The sequence below is a fragment of the Prosopis cineraria genome, unplaced genomic scaffold (assembly GCF_029017545.1).
Source record: "Prosopis cineraria cultivar Desert tree isolate PC_DT_omini unplaced genomic scaffold, ASM2901754v1 PC2, whole genome shotgun sequence".
Taxonomy (NCBI): Eukaryota; Viridiplantae; Streptophyta; class Magnoliopsida; order Fabales; family Fabaceae; genus Prosopis; species Prosopis cineraria.
The window spans coordinates 40,406,863-40,428,323 of record NW_026555333.1 but is presented as its reverse complement, the minus strand read 5'-3'; the positions used below and the strand labels follow the sequence as shown (position 1 = coordinate 40,428,323).

Genomic DNA, 21,461 nt, shown 5'->3' with positions numbered 1-21,461 from the left:
CTGGCCAAAACAAATAGTCTGATATATCTGCTTTTCTCTGAAAGTGCGAGAGATCACTGAGTTCTTCTTCTGCAACTTTTCTGCCGAACACGTATTTGGAGAAATTGATCAAGTTTTCTCATAAACAAAGGTAAACTTGTGTTTGGTTTTGTCTTTGCTTCTTCAGTTCAATCATTCAGTACTCTTAAACTCAGTATCTTTCTTTTTGTTCATAGGGTGCGTATGTAGTGAAAAAACCTGTTTTGGAGAAGACCACTTGTATCAGGTTAGCTTTTGTTTGGTGGTGTTCCCATTTTCTCAATTTCTTCTGATACTTTTTGGCATCGTAATGTGACATGTTTTTGAAGAACTTGTAGCAAAGAGTCAAAGAATGTTAAGAGAAGTACTCAGGCCAACAAGTTCTTCGTATCAATAATGAGATTTGATCTTACGACCTAGACTTGGTAGGATATGGATCAAAATTTTACTAACTAGACCAAACTTTCATTGGTAATTGAGATTTTATTATTTTTCTTTCTCTTTATTGTTCTATTTTTCTCAATAAAAAAAATTAGTTGAGCCCCAAGTTACAGCAAAATATTCATGATGTGACCATATAAAGTGTATATATATATATATATATATATTTTACAAAAGGAAGTTATTTCTTTTATTTTTTATGAGATGATTATTAGTAGCATCATTTGTTGAGATAATTAAGAGATCAATCATTTTTGTGGTTTGGAGAGTAAATAATAAATCCCACCAAAGCCCTCTAGATTTCTAAAGTTTTGTCAAATTACATGTAAAGATATACTTTTGTAGTTTAGGAGGATTTTTGTCAAATTTTAAAAGCAGACAGATTATTCATACACTCAAATTAAGTTTCCGATTCATATACAAACTTGGCATTTAATTTCCCTTAATTTAGTTTATATTTATACTAAATTTGTATTAATTTCACACGCACGTGCAAAAGGAAATTGACTTCATAGATTTCACTGTTAAGAGGTGGTAATTATTGAGTAATTGTCAGAATACTATCTCTATTCATTTGGATCTCCTCAATTGAGTAAATTATAAAATTAAGGCTGTATCTAAATTTGATTTATTAGATGCTTAAGATTTTATTCTTTTAAATGTTTAAAATAGTTTTGAAGTTCATACAGTTAACATATCATTTTTATGTTACACTTTTTACAGAAAAAAATATTATCTTAAAAATTAAACTCCCTAAATTAAATTTCAATAATTTATTTCATAATGTATACTAAATTGAACATCCAATAGATTCAAGTACTTCATCAAATAATTGGATCTGTTATATATATTTTTTTTTAGATAATTCATTGAAGGGACATGCCAAGTGTTCAGGAAATTAATTGAAAAAGAAAGTATAGATGTTATAATAACAGAAAATATGGATAAAATTTTTATAAAAATATTATTAGTTTACATTTGATGTCACATAAGCTACTGCTTGTCTTTTCTTATGATGACATAATAACTTTTATTAGTAAAATAATTAAGAAATAATAGTAAGGGAATATGTGGTAAAAAAAAAGTTAAGTTAATTTTAAAATTTTAAATGTGAAGGGATTCAATTCAATTGACTCAAAGTTTATAGAGGTTTAGTATATTTTAGCCTTCTTTTTATTAAAAAAAATTCCCTTTGTTTCTTTTGTGATTTTTAAAAAAGATCTTTTTTATATTTACCTATCATTTTAGAAGTTTAAACTACAAAACATAGTATATGTTCTGAATAAACTGTAAGCAAGTTTATTGAAGATTACTAAGAGAGTAAACATAAGAGTGGATAATTATAACTATTTGTTTTAAAATTAATATATATAGCATTAAATTATTGAATTCAATGTTTTAAATACTCTTTCTTATTGAAATAGAGACTTCAATTTCAAGACAAATGTGAAGCTCTCAAATTGCAAGACAGAACTGAAATTGGCCTTCTTTGTTTGTTGTTGCATGCACATAGATCACTTACTTTGGATCACAAGAAAGCTGAAGACAGGTTAGCTTTTGATCTTCTTGTTGTGTTCTTTATTAGCTCCAATCCCATAAACTTCAACCTATAATTATTTTTATTTAGTATGATGTTTTTTCCCTTTTAATGAACTTTTGTTGGATATGCTTTTATCCATGTTTCTTGATCTTCAATAGTGTTCAAAGTCTATTCTTTTTTTTCCTTGGTGTTCACAGTCATTCTTATACAATTACATATATAATTTTGAACCACAAATAGAACATTTTAACATGACACTTGGCATGTTTTGAAGTCGAAAGGATTTTAAATATAGGATGGTCATGGCATGTATAAGGTCAACTTTACTTTTACATTTTTTTCTTGTTTTTTATCATTTATTTAACGATAGATATTTTCTCATTTTACTTTGATTAATTCTTAATTTGATTGATATTTTCTCATTTTCTCATTTTTCATTTCTTTCACCTATTATTAATAATTTTGGCTTAAGAATATAATATTTAAGGAGGATACACACACACAAAGAAAGTTAGCATATTTTTTTAGATAATTAATTGAAAAGAAATGCCAAGTGCTTCACTTACACTTTTAAATTACACAAAATAATCTTGATGTGATTTTAGAAAGCATAATTTTTTCACAAAAAAGTTACTTCTCGTTCTTCTTTTTGACTAGGAGTATTCTTTATCAATATGCTAGGCTAATAATTTTTGAGGTATGGAGGGTAAATAATAGACCCCTCTCAAGTCTTAAATAGGTTTTTTGGTGTAAACAAAGGTTAATTTTATTTAGACAAAGATAGAAATTTTATTTATTTCTTTAATTAGTGATATCACAAGTCATAAGTCCTAATTATTTTTTTTATAGTTTTATTTTATCCAATGCGTCCAATTCTTTGTAAGATCTTAAATCATTACAGCTAAGAAGGGACGGGACGAGATTGTGACACCCCTATCTCGTGTCTTGAAAAAAAAGATCAAGACTAAATTTTTGTCTTGTATCCCGTTCCATCTCAAAAGTCATCCCATTCTATTAGAAATCAGGACAAGATCGGGACGTTTCTCCGTCCTAATAAATCGGACAATGTCAAAAAAAATTATGAATAATAACATTCATTAAAATTTTAAATCACAAAATTTATTAAGTTTAAAATCAAAATAATACGAGTACATAAATCACAACAATTTAAAGTCAATTATTGAATTACATTAATCACAACTACACATTATGATAGTAATTACAAGTGATTTCTAATCTATAAGAGCAACAATAACAGGCAAGTCAAGTACAACATTAAATTATTATTTTTCTACTTTAGTTGATATGTGCTAAGCTAATTACTCTTCTGAAAATAAAACAAGAAATGTGATATAAATAAAATTTATTAAATAGATAGATATAAGAATAAATTATATGAATATAATTATTATATTATAAGAAATATATTGCCTTGTTTACTCTATATCATTAAAATTATTAATATAAAAAACTTTAATTTTATATAAGAATTGTAAATATTAAAATTATAATTGATATGATTAGTATAAGTATAAATTATATTCATATAATTAATATATTTAATATATATTTTTAAAATAAAAATAATATATATAATATTCGAGATGGGTTGGAACGTCCTGATGATAATCCTGTGTCCTGTCTTATCCCAAACCCTTTTTCTGTTCTGTCCTATAAAGTCCTGTCCCAATTATTTTCAGGTTAGGACGAAACCCCTCTTGATATAATAGGGATGAGATCCGGCCAATGGGAATAGGTACAACCCAAACTCCCCTAATTACAGTAGTCTTTCATTGCTATTCTCCAAAAAAAATTTATGACCCTAAATTTTATAAATTATATTACTTACATAAGAGCTTCCATACTTTGAGTGTCCCACAAGGGCTTGATAATTATAAATTATAAAAGGAGATTATATAGTGTGTGTGTGTCATGTAGTGAGAGGCTTAGGCACTCTATTTTTTTTTAAATATAATAAGTTAATTTTCTTAAAAAAAAAAACTAATCATGATCATCATTAGTGCTAAAGTCCTATTTTTTTCCTTATTTGACACACCCAACTAATTTTTTCGAATTACTGTATTAGTTAGGACTTTCTGAGTATGTTTTTTTTTGTTTTTTTTTTAAATTTTTTGTTTTTAAAATGTTAAAAAAATTATTTGGATAAGTATTTTGATTTTAGTTGTTTTCAAAACTATTTCCGGCTTTTGTTTTAAAAAAATAATAAAAATATTTTAAAACTATTTTCATTTCATTTTTTTTATTTTTAAAAATACATTATGCATTTGACTATTGAAAGTTACATTCACATTGTCGAATCACTATCATAAGCTGCCACCTTCAATCGTTGTTCGTTGACAACCACCACTATCAGCCAGTTTTTAATTTTAAAATTGCTTTTAAATTAACACAATCAAACACATTTTCTTTTTGTTTTATTTTAAAAAATAATTTTAAAAATTGTATTGCAAAAAATTTTTAAAAACAAAAGAATGAGACACAAACAACCCTTTAGCAGGATACCTATTTCCTCTCAGACTCAAGGCAAGTATCGCAAAATCTTTTATGTTTTTTTATTCTTTAATTTTTCTCACATTATATATAATCAGTAATTCTTTTATTCCCAATTTTATTGAGATATTCTTTTACTCTTTTCCAATATTGATATATATGGTACTCCCTCCGTCTCAAATTACAAGATATTTTTTGGAAGAATTTTATGTTTCAAAAAATAAGATACTTTGACAAAAATAAAGTTTTATAAATGATGTTTTTTAATATTATCTTTCCCATTATATTCTCTCTCTTTAATATTTTTTATAAATAAAATATTAAATGAAAGGCTTTTAGAAGTTTATACTTTTGCATTGAAAAAAAAAAATTGTAAAATATATTTAATAAATTTTATTAGTATTTGTAATTTTTTTAAAAATATTTTATAATTTATGACGGATGAAGTAATATTTAGGTTAGTTAATTAAGATTGTTTTGTGGGTGAGTGTGCGTGAGATCATTAATTAGGTGGATTTTTTTTTTCTTTTCTCTGATAATTTATTTTTAGGGAGAGTTATTTTGAGGTCTCCCACAGGCCACACCACAATTAAAAATCACAAGATCATTATTTTATTTTTCATTTTTACACTATTAAATTGTCAATAAATATTGTAATATTTAATTGTGTCCTGGGGTCTTGTATGAAATTTTTCCTTATTTGTTAGCCTTTCTTATTTGATTATGCACACAATGCGCAACCCTCAAATCATATAACGAAATACTCTTACATAAAATACACTCAAAGCTTTTATATCCCACCTGATTATTTATTTTTCTAAAGAATGCAAATTTAAATTTTCGTGTTAATATATACATCAATTTACAATTATAACATATTTTCTTAATCTTAAAAAAATTACATTTTTAAAATCTTTGACTTTTATCAATATTATCAACAATAGCCACACTACTTAATACTTATAATTAGAGGCAGTAATTTGAATTAAGCCCAACGTGCCATCTGAAATAAGCCTGAAAAATTTTAAAGTTGGGCTTGAGAGTTTAAAAAATTTTTTTTGCTTAAGCTTAAAGAAATTCGAAACAAGCCTGAACCTAAATGAGCTTAACGTGAATACTTGAATTTTTTTAATTATTAATATTAACCTTCACTTCAACTTTTACTTAGCCTTCACAAACCCTTTCCCAAACTTCCGGTTCGCATATTTTATACTCCTAAATTAAATTTTAATGTTCAAGTAATTGCTTGTTTTGAATATTTTTTGAAAATATTTTAAAAAATAAAACCAAGAGGGTAATTTGTATGCTTTCATTTTTTCCTTTTTAATATTTGGTCCCACTTTAATAAGGATAGAAAAATAGTAGGGGTGTTTAATTTATACCTGTTCCGATTGGCCTCGTTTTGTCTCGGTTATATCGGGATGGATCTTGCCTAGCCTGAAGATAATTAGAATGGGACATGAAAGGGGTTCGGGAAGGGACGAGACACGAGATTACCCTTGGGATATCCTGTCGATCATGTCCCGAATTATATATACATATATATATATATATATATTATTTTTTAAAAAATATACATTAATTATATTAATAAAAGTTATACTTATATTAATTATAATTTTAATACTTGTTATTCTTATTTAAAACTAAAAGTTTTTTTATATTGATAATTTTAATGATATAGAGTAAGGAGTACATGTTAATATCTTTCTTTACAATATATTAATTATATTAATATAATTTATTTTTATATCTATCTATTTAATAACTTTTGTTTATAACATATTTCTTACTTTATTTTAGGACAAGTAGAAATATCTCCCTTATTTAATCAAAATTAACTTTAAAATTCAAGGTATCAACTCCAAGAAAGATTAGCAAGTTGGTAATTTAAGAAAATGAGATTCCAAATTTTCATAGTTTAAATACTTTGAAAACCATTTATTAACTCTAATCAAACTAAAATAATGTTACGGAAGCAAGTGATACCTCAGAAAGGTAAAAGGAGTTAAAAACAGTTAAAAAAATTTCAAGGTTTTGAAAATAGAGTAGTGCACCACAGCTCGAGCACAATATGCTGTGGCTTGTCACTCTCTATGCCACACGCTGCGGCGTGTTGCACGTTCATAACAGCAGATCCGAGCAACTTTTGATGTGTCATATTTCTCTGTCTGACATCTAAATGAGATGATCTAGGTGTCTACAAAAAACTCTTTTCATAAGCTAGTTAATGGCATGAGTTTTACTTTTAAATTAGGTCACAAAAAAAAGTTAGACACCCAAACACATTTTTCACAACTTTTCTCACTTTTCACAACTAAAAAGGTGTAATACATGTGTCAAATGCCACTCCTAACACCCAGATCATACTCATTAAACCTATGACTATCTATATAATACACCACATGCACATATACACCACTATATTAAATTTTTCACTCCTCAATCCCTTTAATCTCAAAAACAAAGGGGGAGATTTTAGCATTGCATTTCAATAACAATATTCACTATTGTAATCAAATGAACATTCCTACACTTGCACTAGTATTTTAACCTTATAATACACTTGAGCAACATACAAACAACACACCATGTAACCTTCCCCCATATCCACTGAATACAGGAGAAGATTAACTTAATCACCACACTGAAATCACCACATTAATCAAAATTTTTGTTTGAAAAGCTTAGACTTAAGACTTGTTTTACAAAATTATTGAAATCACAATACTTTTGAGTAATATACAGCGAAAGCAATTCACATGCATTCACAGCACCAATTGCATGCATCTTAAGTTACAAAATTAGGTTGAAAAATGGGCCATGTATCACAGCGTGCAAAACATGTGCTGCGGCATATGGTACAGAGTCACACACTTGACTTTTTGCATCATGCGTTGTGGCATGAGACTCCATGCACCGCGGCATGCCAGTTTAAATTTGTTGCTATCATTTGATAGCTAAAATGATGAACTTTCAGCGTGTACTGTTTTCACATACAATGTCTGATCAAAGTGATTCAAGCGCCCACACGAAGCTTATCCTATAAGCTAGTTAATGAGATAAGTTTGGATATAATCTAACGGTCCAATCAAAATTTAGACACCTGGTGCATAAAATTACTTTTTTTTTAAATTTTGTGCATTCAAACGCTCAAATCGATCCCTTTTTCTCATTAGACCACACAAGGTCTTGAACCAAGTCTAAAAGGACCTATTACACCTAATTGATCGCAACATAATACATATATATACATATATTGAAACTTGATCCCTAAATGGCCAATTTTCACTTTTCTCAACTTTTCACAATTTGTTATAATTTGGCCCACTTGGCCCTTTTCACCACCAAAATCACATCTATCCACATTCATATCATAGTCACAACTCAATCTTAGTTTCAAATTACTCATTTCATCATAATTTCACGCATGGGCTAAGATTCACTAAAAATCCACAACATTCATTACAATTTCTACACTTACAACAAAACACAACTTTCACAACACATACACAACCAAATCTTAACTCCTGATTCTCATTTCACCACATAAATACAATAGGGTTAAGATTTTACAAAATCACTACACTTTTTCTATTTCACTACTCAAAGCATGCATGCAATCCTTATGGCAACTCATATATACAAAATTCACACTAAATTGGTTCATTACACAAATTTAGAGCTTTTACACGACCACGACACCACTATATCGATCCAAACTCTTTTTCCTTATCTTAATCACTGCTTTGTCTTATAAAATATAATCATGGGGTGAGATAAAAATCTTAGTAATAGAATAACTCACTCCTATTGAATATCACATGAAATTATATAAAAGTAAAACATATATAACCGTTTAGCATAACATATATCACAAGTTTCACTTAAATCACATCAATGTTTCATATTACACTTCTTTACACTACTTTTCACCACTTTACTAGTACAAGCATGATCTCTACCATTCGAACCTTCAAATCACCCCATCTCGAAACCATAAGCTTGTCTTAGACTAATATGCACTCTCATTGGCCTTGAGCTCACTTTCAATGGTAGAATCACCTAGCCAAAGGTGTTCTAGTTCACTTTTAGACTATTTTTTTCCCCAATATACACAATAGGGTGTCATTGACTCTAACATCGTATCACACAGACACTAAGGAGTCTGAATCTCTAACACCATACCTCAATAGGCACTAAGGAGACTATCTCCAACACCGCACCTCGAAAGGTACTAAGAAGGTATAATTCTCTAATATCGCACCTCGTCAAGTACTAAGGAGAATATGTCATATGGTCTTATCACCACCTCTCCACTCGAGCAAACTCCCACCCCTATAATCATGCTTTTCAAACCATTCATAGGTTCCCAATCACCACTTTATATTCTTTCTCATACATATATATATATACCATATAAAATCACACATTTCAATAATTTTATTCGATCAAAAGTCATTTCATGCACATTCACAAAATGCTATAAATCATGCTTTGTTTAAAACTATTTTATGTACTAAATAGCATACTAACACACATTTACAATAAATAGTCAAACAAAGAAAGTTATTCGGCTACCTCAACCTTTCTGTCACTAGAAAGGTTACCCGTGAATTTTAATTACCACAACAGCTCATTATAAGCTTCCTTTCTTAATTTACATGCTCAATATGCCAATCTGAATACATTTGGCACAATTTAGTCATTTGGTTCAATTTGACCAAAAGTACATAACTACTACTTCTAGCTATATTTAACCGTTTATTCTTTTTTACTTATTTGTTTTAGGTTTGTTACTACTCGATTACTACTTTACACTACCTCAACTGATCTAATCTTAGTTAAACAAGATTTTCACCCTAAAATCTCATTGAATTAGGGCCAAATTGAGCCTGTGGGTTCAAAATTCTATCGTTCAACTCTAAACCAATCACAAAGCTCTAATTTAATTCTTGAGAAACTTTTTATTACTATTGAGAAAGAATCAAACCATTAAAATTTCACCAATTCAATTTCTCTATAACTCATATTCAAAGAAATTTGGGTAGAATGGAAGGTAAGAGTCATACGTAGCTTACCTGCTAAGTTACTAATCAGAAGCACCTTCCACGGTTCCAAAATAGATTACCTTATCACACCCTTCACTTTTCTCTTCTCCCTTTCGTGTGTTTCAATTTTCTCCCTTTTAAAATTCATGAAATTTCATGACTTAAGAAGTTATTTTCTGGTTCATGCACCACAGCGCGTGGCATAGTGAAAATAATTCTCACCATACGTATTTATTTCGACCTGAAACACAATCCTTTCATCCATATCTATTCATACAACATCCCAATGAGTCAAACTACCAAGTAATCATCCAAATCTCTAATCCCACACTAATTACCACTTTACCCTTGACTAACAACTAATCATAGGATTAAGAAATTCTGGATATTACACACCACATTAGACTTAACACCTAAATCATACTCATTAGACCTAGGACTACCTGTACAACACACCACATGCACATATGCACCACTATATCAAATTTTTACTTCTCAACCCTTTTAATAATAAAAAGAGAAGGGGGATGTTTTAGCATTGCATTTCAATATCAACATTCGCTATTGTAATCAAATAAATATTCTTACACTTGTACTAGTATTTTGGCCCTATAATACACATGATCAATATACAAACAACAACTCAAGGCTCAAAATACATTCCAAAAAAATCATAAACATCAAAAGTGTAAGTGTATACAAAATATAAACCTAATTGTTAATATATCAATTATTACACAAAGATAAATAAGATTAAGAGGCTCTACAGTGGAAACCCTATATTCCTAAGCCTTTGTAGCTTTTCCCTTTTTGCACCAGAGTTCAAGCCTGTAAAATATTGAAAAAGATAGGTGAATCTAGCTACTCAGTAATCAAGGTACACCTACCCTATACAGTTGTATATCAATTGAACAAGCACACGTAATTGAAGTTGATTTGTCCTAAAACATTAGTGCTATCACATGTAACACGAAATTGTCATTCCTTATTTAACTCATGTACATAAATTTCATCTCAAATCGCATGGCACATTGTCATAAGACACACAAACATGTGACAATGACCTAATTTATGATCAAAACTTGCCACAAACTTAAACAACAATGTGACACCTCATTTAAACACATATGCATGATCAAACTGCTCTTGTACCCTCCTTATTTTCCTTGACTGAAATTGTTGGCTAATAACATCAAATAGGGCTCTGTTCGTGTGACCGGATTACTTAAGCTCACCAATTGTAAGGTGTGACTTTACCAAAGATTATAGGACTCACTCTTAGACTATGGTTTCCCCTACTCTCAAATCTCTGAGGTGTTGTATACCTTGAACTTACCTCCTCAATAAACTAGTAGAAATGCTAGGTTCTAGTCCCTTGACAAACTATGTGACAGTCTCTCAACAAACTATAGGACAAGGCTATACCCTAATGCACTGGAAGGTATTTGAAAATACCATATGAATTTTAACTACTCCTCTCCCTAGGCGAACTCTCGCCAGCTGATCATGCCATGTACAATGCTTACTCATTTCACAATTTCATTTACTCATTATTACCATATTGAGCTCACGATAATATGTTACCTAAGTCAGTATCCATATTGTTTTCACAAACATCTTTCACTTTATCAAATCATCAATTTCTCCATCAATACACAATTGTCTTTATCCCAATATCTTAATCACAATTCAACTCCATCATACCAATCATCAATTACTCATTCCAATACCACATTATAATTTGAAATTCATTTCAAATTCACATTCACATCTTTAGTTCAAATCAAGCAAATGTACTATCTCGTGTTTCATAACATGTGTACACATTCACAAATCACAATTGTACATGCCAATAAACAAATTTTACATTACAATGCAATTAATAAACAATTACCCAAGATAGGGTTCTCCCGATTAACTTAAACCTTTGAGAGGTCAAAGGTTTACCCCTTAATAATTAGCTTCCAAGCTTAGTTCTCAAGCTAAATATGGTGCGCGAACACTTAATCTACAATTAATAAATTCTAAGCTCATGAACATTGTTAAAAACACATTTTCCAATATTACATTTTCACTTTTAACATCAAATAGGGCTCTGTTCGTGTGACCGGATTACTTAAGCTCACCAATTGTAAGGTGTGACTTTACCAAAGATTATAGGACTCACTCTTAGACTATGGTTTCCCCTACTCTCAAATCTCTGAGGTGTTGTATACCTTGAACTTACCTCCTCAATAAACTAGTAGAAATGCTAGGTTCTAGTCCCTTGACAAACTATGTGACAGTCTCTCAACAAACTATAGGACAAGGCTATACCCTAATGCACTGGAAGGTATTTGAAAATACCATATGAATTTTAACTACTCCTCTCCCTAGGCGAACTCTCGCCAGCTGATCATGCCATGTACAATGCTTACTCATTTCACAATTTCATTTACTCATTATTACCATATTGAGCTCACGATAATATGTTACCTAAGTCAGTATCCATATTGTTTTCACAAACATCTTTCACTTTATCAAATCATCAATTTCTCCATCAATACACAATTGTCTTTATCCCAATATCTTAATCACAATTCAACTCCATCATACCAATCATCAATTACTCATTCCAATACCACATTATAATTTGAAATTCATTTCAAATTCACATTCACATCTTTAGTTCAAATCAAGCAAATGTACTATCTCGTGTTTCATAACATGTGTACACATTCACAAATCACAATTGTACATGCCAATAAACAAATTTTACATTACAATGCAATTAATAAACAATTACCCAAGATAGGGTTCTCCCGATTAACTTAAACCTTTGAGAGGTCAAAGGTTTACCCCTTAATAATTAGCTTCCAAGCTTAGTTCTCAAGCTAAATATGGTGCGCGAATACTTAATCTACAATTAATAAATTCTAAGCTCATGAACATTGTTAAAAACACATTTTCCAATATTACATTTTCACTTTTAAAATATTAAATGCCTTTACTTCTTACATCTAGACTTACTCATTTGGTCTATTAACTCTCTTTAGCTCCTAATGTCATTAATGAGTCATTAAACCTCCATTAATTGCATTACAACTCCTCCAACAACTCTCATTAATGCCATTTTTAGATATTTATGGGATTTGCTAACCAACAACCTTTAAAACCATTAATACTAGGTTTAAATACTATAAACAACTTCTATTAACTCCATTTGAGTCAATGATTTCGGGCCCATAACTTATATGAACTTGGGGAGATTAGGGCTTAGGGAGCTTACCTCCAATGATTAATATCTTCAAAATGTTCCAAATATCTTCCAAAGATGAACTCTAATAGAGCTTTATCACTTTCTCTTTATTCTCTCCCTTTTTCTCTTTCTAATTTTCAGCTTGTTTGTGAGTTTCTTATCAGAAAATCTGGCCACACACCGTGGCACAACTAGTACGCGTCACGATGCATGGCATAAAGAGGTCCTCGTGTCCTTTTGCCATCTGTGCTCCATAGTGACCATATTGCAAGCTGTTGCATGTGGCATAGAGACCATCCCTTTGTTTTTTCTCTTTCTTCTGATGCTTGGGCAGCTTGACTTCACTTTGGACCCATAATTTAGGCTGAAAACATATTCGAATGTAATTATTAGACCTTTCTGGTCACACACTACAATGAATCACCAATCACCATAATTAAACTTAACTAATTCCTTAATAGTCCAAGGATTAAAAATTGGGATGTTATAAGAGTCACTAACTAAACATATTTCAACTAAAGAAAAAGAATGATAACTTGATGTTATGTCAGGCTTGTCTATTGTTGTTGCTCTTATAGCCTAGATATCACTTAAAATTACTATTATAATGTGTTATATCTCATGTATACTTGACTTTAAGTTATACATTTATGGTTGTGATTTATGTAATTCAATCATTGTTGTGATTTATGTACTTTTGTTGCTTTGGTTTTAAAATCAATAACTTATGTGATCTAAAATTTTAATTAGTGAATGTTATTATCTAGACTTTTCTCTCACATTGTTTGCTTTCCAACCATCTCGATTTTGTCTCGATTTTCAGGATGGGATGAAACATGGGATAAAAATTCAGGCCTGATAATTTTTAAGACAGGACATGGGCAAAGGGTGTCCCAGTGCCATCCCATCCTATGAACAACCCGAGAAAAAAAGGTCCTTGTATTTTTGTGTTGTTTAATTTAGATAAAAATTAACATTGGCTTGAAAAAATAAAAAAATATAATATTTAATAATTCAAGTATTTTAAGCCCAACTTGAATAAGCTAGATCCTCCCAAATTACTAGGTCTATAATTATAAGGAGAGCCATAAATAATGCGGCTTTTGTTGAATATCCACACTACTTATTATGATCAAGAAATGACATATAATGGGGACAAAAAGAGAAAGAATTGCATTTTCAAGTGGCAATATAGTATTAGTGGCTTTTGAATTGTTACTGAAGTTTAACATATTAATTTGGAATTAAAGATAACGAAATTTATTCTTTTAACTTTGTCATATTTATCAATCAAGTCTGTAAAATTTTATAACCATACACACACATTTTTTTAATGGTGGTATCCTCTTCAAACCATATGGACTAGTTGTGTATGATTATAAAAGTTTAGGAAATTAATTGATGAAAATTAAATTTTAAAGACCAAATTGATCATTGAAGTAAATTTGAAAGAATTTGAAGTTTCTTTATCCTTATTAATTATTATATATTTCTAAATCTATATGTGGAAGCATAATAGACAAATCATAATACTTAGTTTGAAATGTAAGCATGTTGATCGAAGACTTAGTGTAGATGAGCACGACTATTTGTTTTAAAATTAATATATAGGATTGAAATAATGAAATCAAGAATTTTAATTTTTTTAAATTTCAAGAAATTACGAAAATTGGCCTTCTTTTTATTTATTGTTGCATGATAATAGATCACTTACTTTGGATCAAAAGGAAGCTCAAGCCAGGTTAGCTTTTAATCTTTTAGTCCTAGTCCTATACTTCAACCTATAATTACTTTTATTCACTATTAGAAAAATATAATTAGCGAGGAAATTTAGCGAGGGATCATCTATTCCTCTCTAAAATACTAAATTAGCGAGGAAATTAGTGAGGGATATTGATTTCGTAGCTTGATTTAAAATTAGCGAGGAAATTAGTAAGGGACTATCAATTCCTCTCTAAAATAAGAGAATTAGCGAGGCAAATAGTGAGAGACTATCAATCCCTTTCTAAAATAAGAGAATTAGAGAGGAAAATAGCGAAGGACTGTCAATCTCTCTCTAAAATAAGAGAATTAACGAGAAAAATAGTGAGAAATTGCCAATCCCTCTCTAAAATAAGATAATTAGCGAGAGATTTAGTGAGGAATTTTATCCCTAGCTAATTACTACAAAAAAAATTAACTTTTGACAATGACTTTTAATTATACATTTAATTATTTTCATTTAAAAATAATAATTAAATTTAAAAATTAATTAAAATATTCATAATAAAATTATTTAATTTTTTATTTATTTTAAATTGATTTTCATTAATAAAATAATATTTTATTAAAAATATAATATAACGAATAATTTTAATAAAATATAAATATTTTTAACATATTAATAATTGAAAATAAAATTTAATATGTATATGTGTATATTTTTATAATATATTATTTGATTTATTTATATAGTTAAATAATATATATACATATTTAGTTTCTCATATAATGATTGCAAGTGCTTTTCAGTTCAACTGACAAAGAAGAAAAGCATAAAGCTTGGAAGGTATGAGGTCAAGGGTTCAAACCTTGGCTTTGACATAAATATGATGAATATATAATATGATAAGGAGCAAGTGACATGACGCAAGGTGGACAATGACGTGTCATGAGTTGTCGCACATGTGGTGGGTGATAGGGCGCGAGATGGTAGGTGACATGGTGGTTGACAAAAGCATGAGATTGTTGATGACATGTCACTAGTTGACATCACACATGGCGGGTGATGTGGTATAGTTATTTTTAAATATAAGCATATTTAGCGAGGGATTAGTGAGAGACTAATTCCTCGCTAAAGTTATTAAATTTTAAATAGTATTAGAGAGGAATTAGCGAGGGATTTAGTCCCTAACTAATTTTAGCAAGGGATTAAATCTCTCACTAAATCTCTCACTAATTAGTGAGGGAAATACAATTCCTTACTAAATTTAGCGAGCCCTTTTTTAGCTATGAATTTAGTGAGGGACAAAATTCCTAACTAAAATACAATTTAACTACGAAAAATGACATTTAGTGAGGGATTCGTCCCTCACTAAATTCCATTTTTCTAGTAGTGATTTAGTATACATGCTTTTTTCTTTTAATCAACTTTTTGTTGGATATTTGTGCTTTTATCCATGTTTCTTGTTTCAATAGTGTTTCATAGTCATTCTTTTTTATTTTTTTATTTTTTTTGTGTTTACAGTCATTCTTATATAATTACATATATAATTTTGAACAATCAAAAGAACTTTTTCACCTGACATTTGGCACATTTTAAACTCTAAAGGATTTGAAATATATATATACATATAGATGGCAGAGGGTCAACATTACTTTTATATTTTTTTATTATTTTTTCATAATTCATTTAATGATCAATAGTACTTAATGTTGGTGAATTCTTAATTTGATTGATATTTTCTTATTTTTCATTTTTTTTTCACCCTATAATTAGTAATTTTGGCTTAAGGTTATAATATCTAAGGAGGCTCTATATATAGATATGTTAGTTGACTAAATGTTGTTGTATAGGATTTTTTTTAATGATGTAAGAATGCACTTAAGTCTCAAAACTCAAAAGATTAACTTAATAACAATTTTATTATAGAAAATTGTTGAAAGATGAGTTATCGATACGTCTCTTCTAGTGATTTCCAACTAAAATTTATATGTATACGAGATATTTAAACTTTCTTCTATTTATTTCATAATAAAATTTTCATATTTGCCATTATCAATCAATGTATATATACATATATATTTAAAACTTATCTCCTTGAATAAAATATTCTAGGAAATAATTATTACTCCCTCCCTTTGAAGAGTTAAATGTTAAAAAATGTAACACATTTTTAGTATATGTTTCAAGTTGCAATTAATATTTTTTTCAAAAATGTCCTTAATAAATAAATTATTTTATTTTTTTTTAAAATGAAACACCCTATCAAGTAAGGATAAATATAAAAAGATAACATTTATATTGAATAAATCAATATAGGTTAAATATAGAATATTATTATTTAAATATATGGTAAACATGGAAATGTATCATTTACAATATTATTAAATTGATTAAATATAGATTTCAAATAGCATATTATTTTTTATAGTGAATGTGAGAATACCTATGTTGCATAGGCACTTTCCAAAAAAAAAAATATTTTTCATAATGTACCATATGATATTTTGTACGTATTATATTTCATAATACAACTTTCTAATTTTATAACGTATGTCATTAGTTCTAATTTGTTTCTCCATGTGCAAAAGTTAGTTTTTATTTATTTAATTAATTGTTATGCTAATTTCATATACCTGATTATACAAGTATATCTTTGTATCTATATCTTAAAATTTTGAAATTTGTTGTATATATCTTCTTATACCTAATACTCATACATGTATTGCAACATGATTGGAGAATACTATCTTCGTTATATCAACAATTGTTATTATATGTTTGATTTTGATGTTTTGAAATATATTATTAAAGTTTTTGTGCCTTTTTTTTACATTTTCTCTTTTGATATAAATTAAAATTATAAGTCTTTATGTAATTCTTTAAAAAATTTGAAGACTCAATAATTCCTGACTGTTAGCTAGAGATCTTAACGTACAATTGAAATTCTTTGTCCAAATTATGTGGATAAACTATTGATGCCTTTTAAAACATTTACGCTTTTAAATTAAGAAATAATGTTTTCAATGTGACTTTAGAAAGCAAAAGGTTTTCTATTGTACAAGAAAGTTGTACCGATACTCACTAAAGATAATTAGTTCTCTTATAATCAAGAGAGGAGTTTGACATTTTTTTATTGAAAACACATGTCATGACTAGCAACAAAATTTTCTCTATACAATTCAACATGTCTAATTAAGTCAAACACCAAACATTTATTCTCATGGACTTTTAAAATTATGATTATCTCATATACTGTGGGCTTCATTCAGCTTTCAGAGAGAAATGGACATTGCTATCTCTTTTGTAACCGAGATTTTGATCAATTCAGTGCATGTAGCAATACATGAAGCTTCTTATTCTTTCCGCTTCAACAAGTTTGTTAAAGAGCTTGAAACAAAAAACCAAAATTTGCAATCCAAAATAGGACGTGCTCTTGATCATGCTAAACATGCGAAGGAGAAAACAGAGAAGGTTGTTAGTGATGTTGAGAAATGGTTATACGAAGCTGACTCTCTAATGGCAAAAGTGTCGGAGCTGCAAGAAAAAATAGTGAACAAAAAATAAGACATCTTGTTTTAAGCACTGCCCTAACTTGATTAGGCATTATTGTATAGCAAAGCAGCTTGAAGAAAAGATCAATGAAATTATAGAGCATTACAAAATTGAATTCCCCGAGTTTTCTCGACTTGCCACACTTGTGGGCATGAACTACTTTTCATCTGAAGGTTTCATATGCTTTGAGAGTAGGCAGGTGGCTTATGATGAACTTATAAAAGCATTGAAGGATAACTAGGTTAGTATGATTGGATTGTATGGCATAGGTGGATATGGGAAAACTACCTTGGTGAAAGAAGAAGGTAAAGAAGCAGAATAGTTTTTCAAAAAAGTTATCTTTGTTGTTGTGTCTAATACCATTGAAGTAAAAAAAATTCAAGAAAATATAGCAAGCCAACTTGATAATTTTGAATTGAAAGAGCAAGAAGAACCAAAGAGGGCCAAACGATTATCCATGAGATTGGGAACTGGGGAAAGGTTCTTGATTATTCTAGATAATGTATGGGAGAAGCTTGATTTTGAGGCCATTGGGATTCCACTTGTAGAAAATAAAAAAGGTCAATGCATTGTGCTTATAACTACACGAAAACTTCAAGTATGCAGATTAATGGATTGTAAAAAAACAATTCAGTTAAAGGATTTAAATGAGGCTGACGTATGGGAGCTCTTTCAGAAGTATTCAAGGACATTTGATGATGATACTACTAGTCCCTTGAAGAGATCATTGGCACAAGAAATTACAAAAGAATGTGGTGGTTTACCTGTTGTTATTGCTGCTGTAGCTAGCACTTTGAAAGGAAAATCTCCAAATGAGTGGGAGGAAGCATTGAGAACACTAAAAGATTCAAGCCTAGTGGATATTGAAAAAGGATTAAGAAATCCTTACTCATGTCTTCGGTTAAGTTATGAAAATATAGAAGATGAAATAGCCAAGTCAATCTTCTTGTTGTGCTCTGTATTCCCTGAAAATTATGAAATTCCAATTGAGAAATTAATCGTGTTTGGAGTAGGGCTTGGTCTTGTATTGGAAGAAGTTGACTCTTATCAAAGGGTAAGAAATCTGACCATTAGGGTCAAAACTAGGCTTATAGATTCTTGTTTGTTGGTAAAAGTTGATGATGGAAATAGTCATGTCAAAATGCATGATTTGGTTCGTGATGTAGCCCTATGGATTTCAAAGAAGGAGGTTAGATTGATTATTAGGAAAAACAAAAGGCAAAAAGCATTGAAGGATGATATTGTAAGATATTTATGGCTTAATGATACGGAGTCATTTTCTCAAAAGTTGGATTGCCCTAAACTCGAGCTTCTTTGTATACGCATAAAAGAAAACTATGATATTGATCTAACAAATGTTTTTGTCAAACATATGGAGAAGCTTCAAGTTTTGGTTCTTGAATGTAAAATACTCTCATGGAGTAAAAAAACAAAAATCCTACAATTCTCAAAGTCAATCTATTTGATAAATAATCTTGGTTGCCTATTCTTGGACAATTGGTTGTTAGAAGACATCTCTTTCATTGAAAGCCTCAATAGACTCGAGTCTCTTACATTATGGAATTGTGCTTTCAATGAATTGCCCAAATGCATTGTAGAACAGGAGAATATGAGATTATTCGATACTTGGAGATGTAAAATTCAAAAGAATCCTTATGAAGTGATAGGAACGTGCTCCCAATTGGAAGTATTGTATTTTTGTGAAAATAAAGGAGTTTGGCTAGACCAAGGTAAGAATATTGGTGATTTCATTAATAAATTTTCACCAATATTAGATATTTATTGCATAGATTTTGGAAGCAATACTTTTAATCAACAAGAGTTTCCTATTACAAGAAGTTTACATGTTAATGATTTTGAAACTTGCATATCAAATGAAACAATTAAGGATATGATGCAAAGAGTAGAGGTTCTTTCCATAGGGAGAATCACAAGTTGTAAATATATATTCCCTGATGTGTTTCAAACAATAGGAGGGGAATAGGAGGGGATATGGATGCTTTGGCTAAACTTTCAGTCCTTTTCTCAGAGGAGATAGAGTACATGATACACCCTGCAAATCATTTGCGTGAAGTTGGAGTTATCTCCAAATTGACTCATCTAACTATAAAAATGATGAAGCATTTGAAGTCCTTGTGCCATGTTCAGCTTCCTTTAAGCCTTTTTGCAAAATTAGAGGTACTAGAGATAGAAAGTTGTGATTCACTTAAGCATACAATAGCAGAAGAAGGGGAGGAGATAGTTGCATATGATAGTAGACATTAAAGGAGCTATAGATCTGCATTCCCAAATTTGAAAAGACTAACCATAAATGGGTGCCCTCAACTAGAATAGTTAATGCCCGTCTCTTGTGCTCAAAGCCTTACAAAATTGGAACATTTAAAAATAAGTAATGCTCCTAAACTGAAGAGTGTGTTTGGCCCATCCATTTATGAAGATCCAAATCCAAATGAATTCCAAATCATCCATTTTTCGTCTTTGAGAAACCTAACTCTACGAGCCTTGTCAAGTATCATTAGCATTTGTCCAAAAAATTATCAATCAACATGCCCATCTTTGACATATATATGGTTGAATAATTGCCATCAATTAAATTCTATGTCCATGAATCATTGGATTGTTGGATACGGATTAAGTCAAATGCATGATCAAATAGCATCAGAGTTAAGATGTCTTCTAATATAATATTGTTCATTTTATTTTATTGTATTATTTTTTTAATTATACATGATTATTTCAAATATTCAAAAATGGTTCAACATCTGTTGGTTTATGAATATAATTTAATGTTTGCTGCAGTTTAATGAAGAAAAATTCATGTCCTCTATGTTTAATCTATTAGAACATCAATAGTGCGTGTAATAAAGGAGAACATATTAATTTCTAATTAAAGTTTCCATTTGGACTCTTAAATGAAATGAATTTAATTTATGGATGTTGATGTTAATTAGATTTCAAAGTACCCACAATCAGAAATGAAGAAGAGGGTGATTGGTAAAGTACACGTGGCAGAGAGGACAACATGGCATACTTATGTACTTTCTTGCTTTTATATAGTTGTGGAGCATATATAATTAATTATGCTGATTGTTGTTCAACATTATTATATAGCTTATGGGTTCATATTCTTTTGTATTTGTAGGAACTGTTGAAGTTAGCTGTGTCCTCACTACAAACATTACAATTACTTTATGTGCTTGATACTGAAGTAAAAGTTATTTTCGATGCGGATGAGATTCCTAACAATGTACAACAAGTGAACTCAAGCTTACAATAGCTTGAATTGGGGGATCTACCAGAGTTGAGGGATATATGGAGGGGTCCCAAAAATTTCTTACTCCTTCAACATCTTGATTATTTATGTATTTGGAATTGTGACAATTTGAGAATTATATTCCCTGCATC

General features: G+C 29.6%; 1 protein-coding gene and 1 long non-coding RNA gene across 4 annotated transcripts; both read left to right on the top strand.

Moving 5' to 3' along the window:
• Positions 1-37: 37 nt before the first annotated feature.
• LOC129301883 (uncharacterized) lies at positions 38-21,177 on the top strand. Of its 3 annotated transcripts, none has more exons than XR_008591109.1 (6): positions 38-130; positions 216-265; positions 1,884-2,008; positions 13,623-13,732; positions 14,505-14,540; positions 21,008-21,177. It is a non-coding gene; the product is annotated as an uncharacterized LOC129301883 (long non-coding RNA). The 3 variants fall into 3 exon arrangements; XR_008591108.1 differs by lacking the exon at positions 21,008-21,177 and adding an exon at positions 15,311-16,616; XR_008591110.1 differs by lacking the exons at positions 14,505-14,540; positions 21,008-21,177 and adding an exon at positions 15,311-16,616.
• Positions 17,287-21,461, top strand: LOC129301882 (probable disease resistance protein At1g61300). The gene is made up of 2 exons (XM_054940506.1): positions 17,287-21,091; positions 21,199-21,461. Exon 1 carries the CDS (start codon positions 18,514-18,516, stop codon positions 20,038-20,040), a length of 1,527 nt encoding a protein of 508 aa, XP_054796481.1. The 5' UTR covers positions 17,287-18,513; the 3' UTR covers positions 20,041-21,091; positions 21,199-21,461.

What these genes read in the sequence shown, in the direction of transcription:
- LOC129301882 (XM_054940506.1), top strand. Translation starts at nt 18,514, where the DNA reads ATGAGATTGGGAACTGGGGAAAGGTTCTTGATTATTCTAGATAATGTA.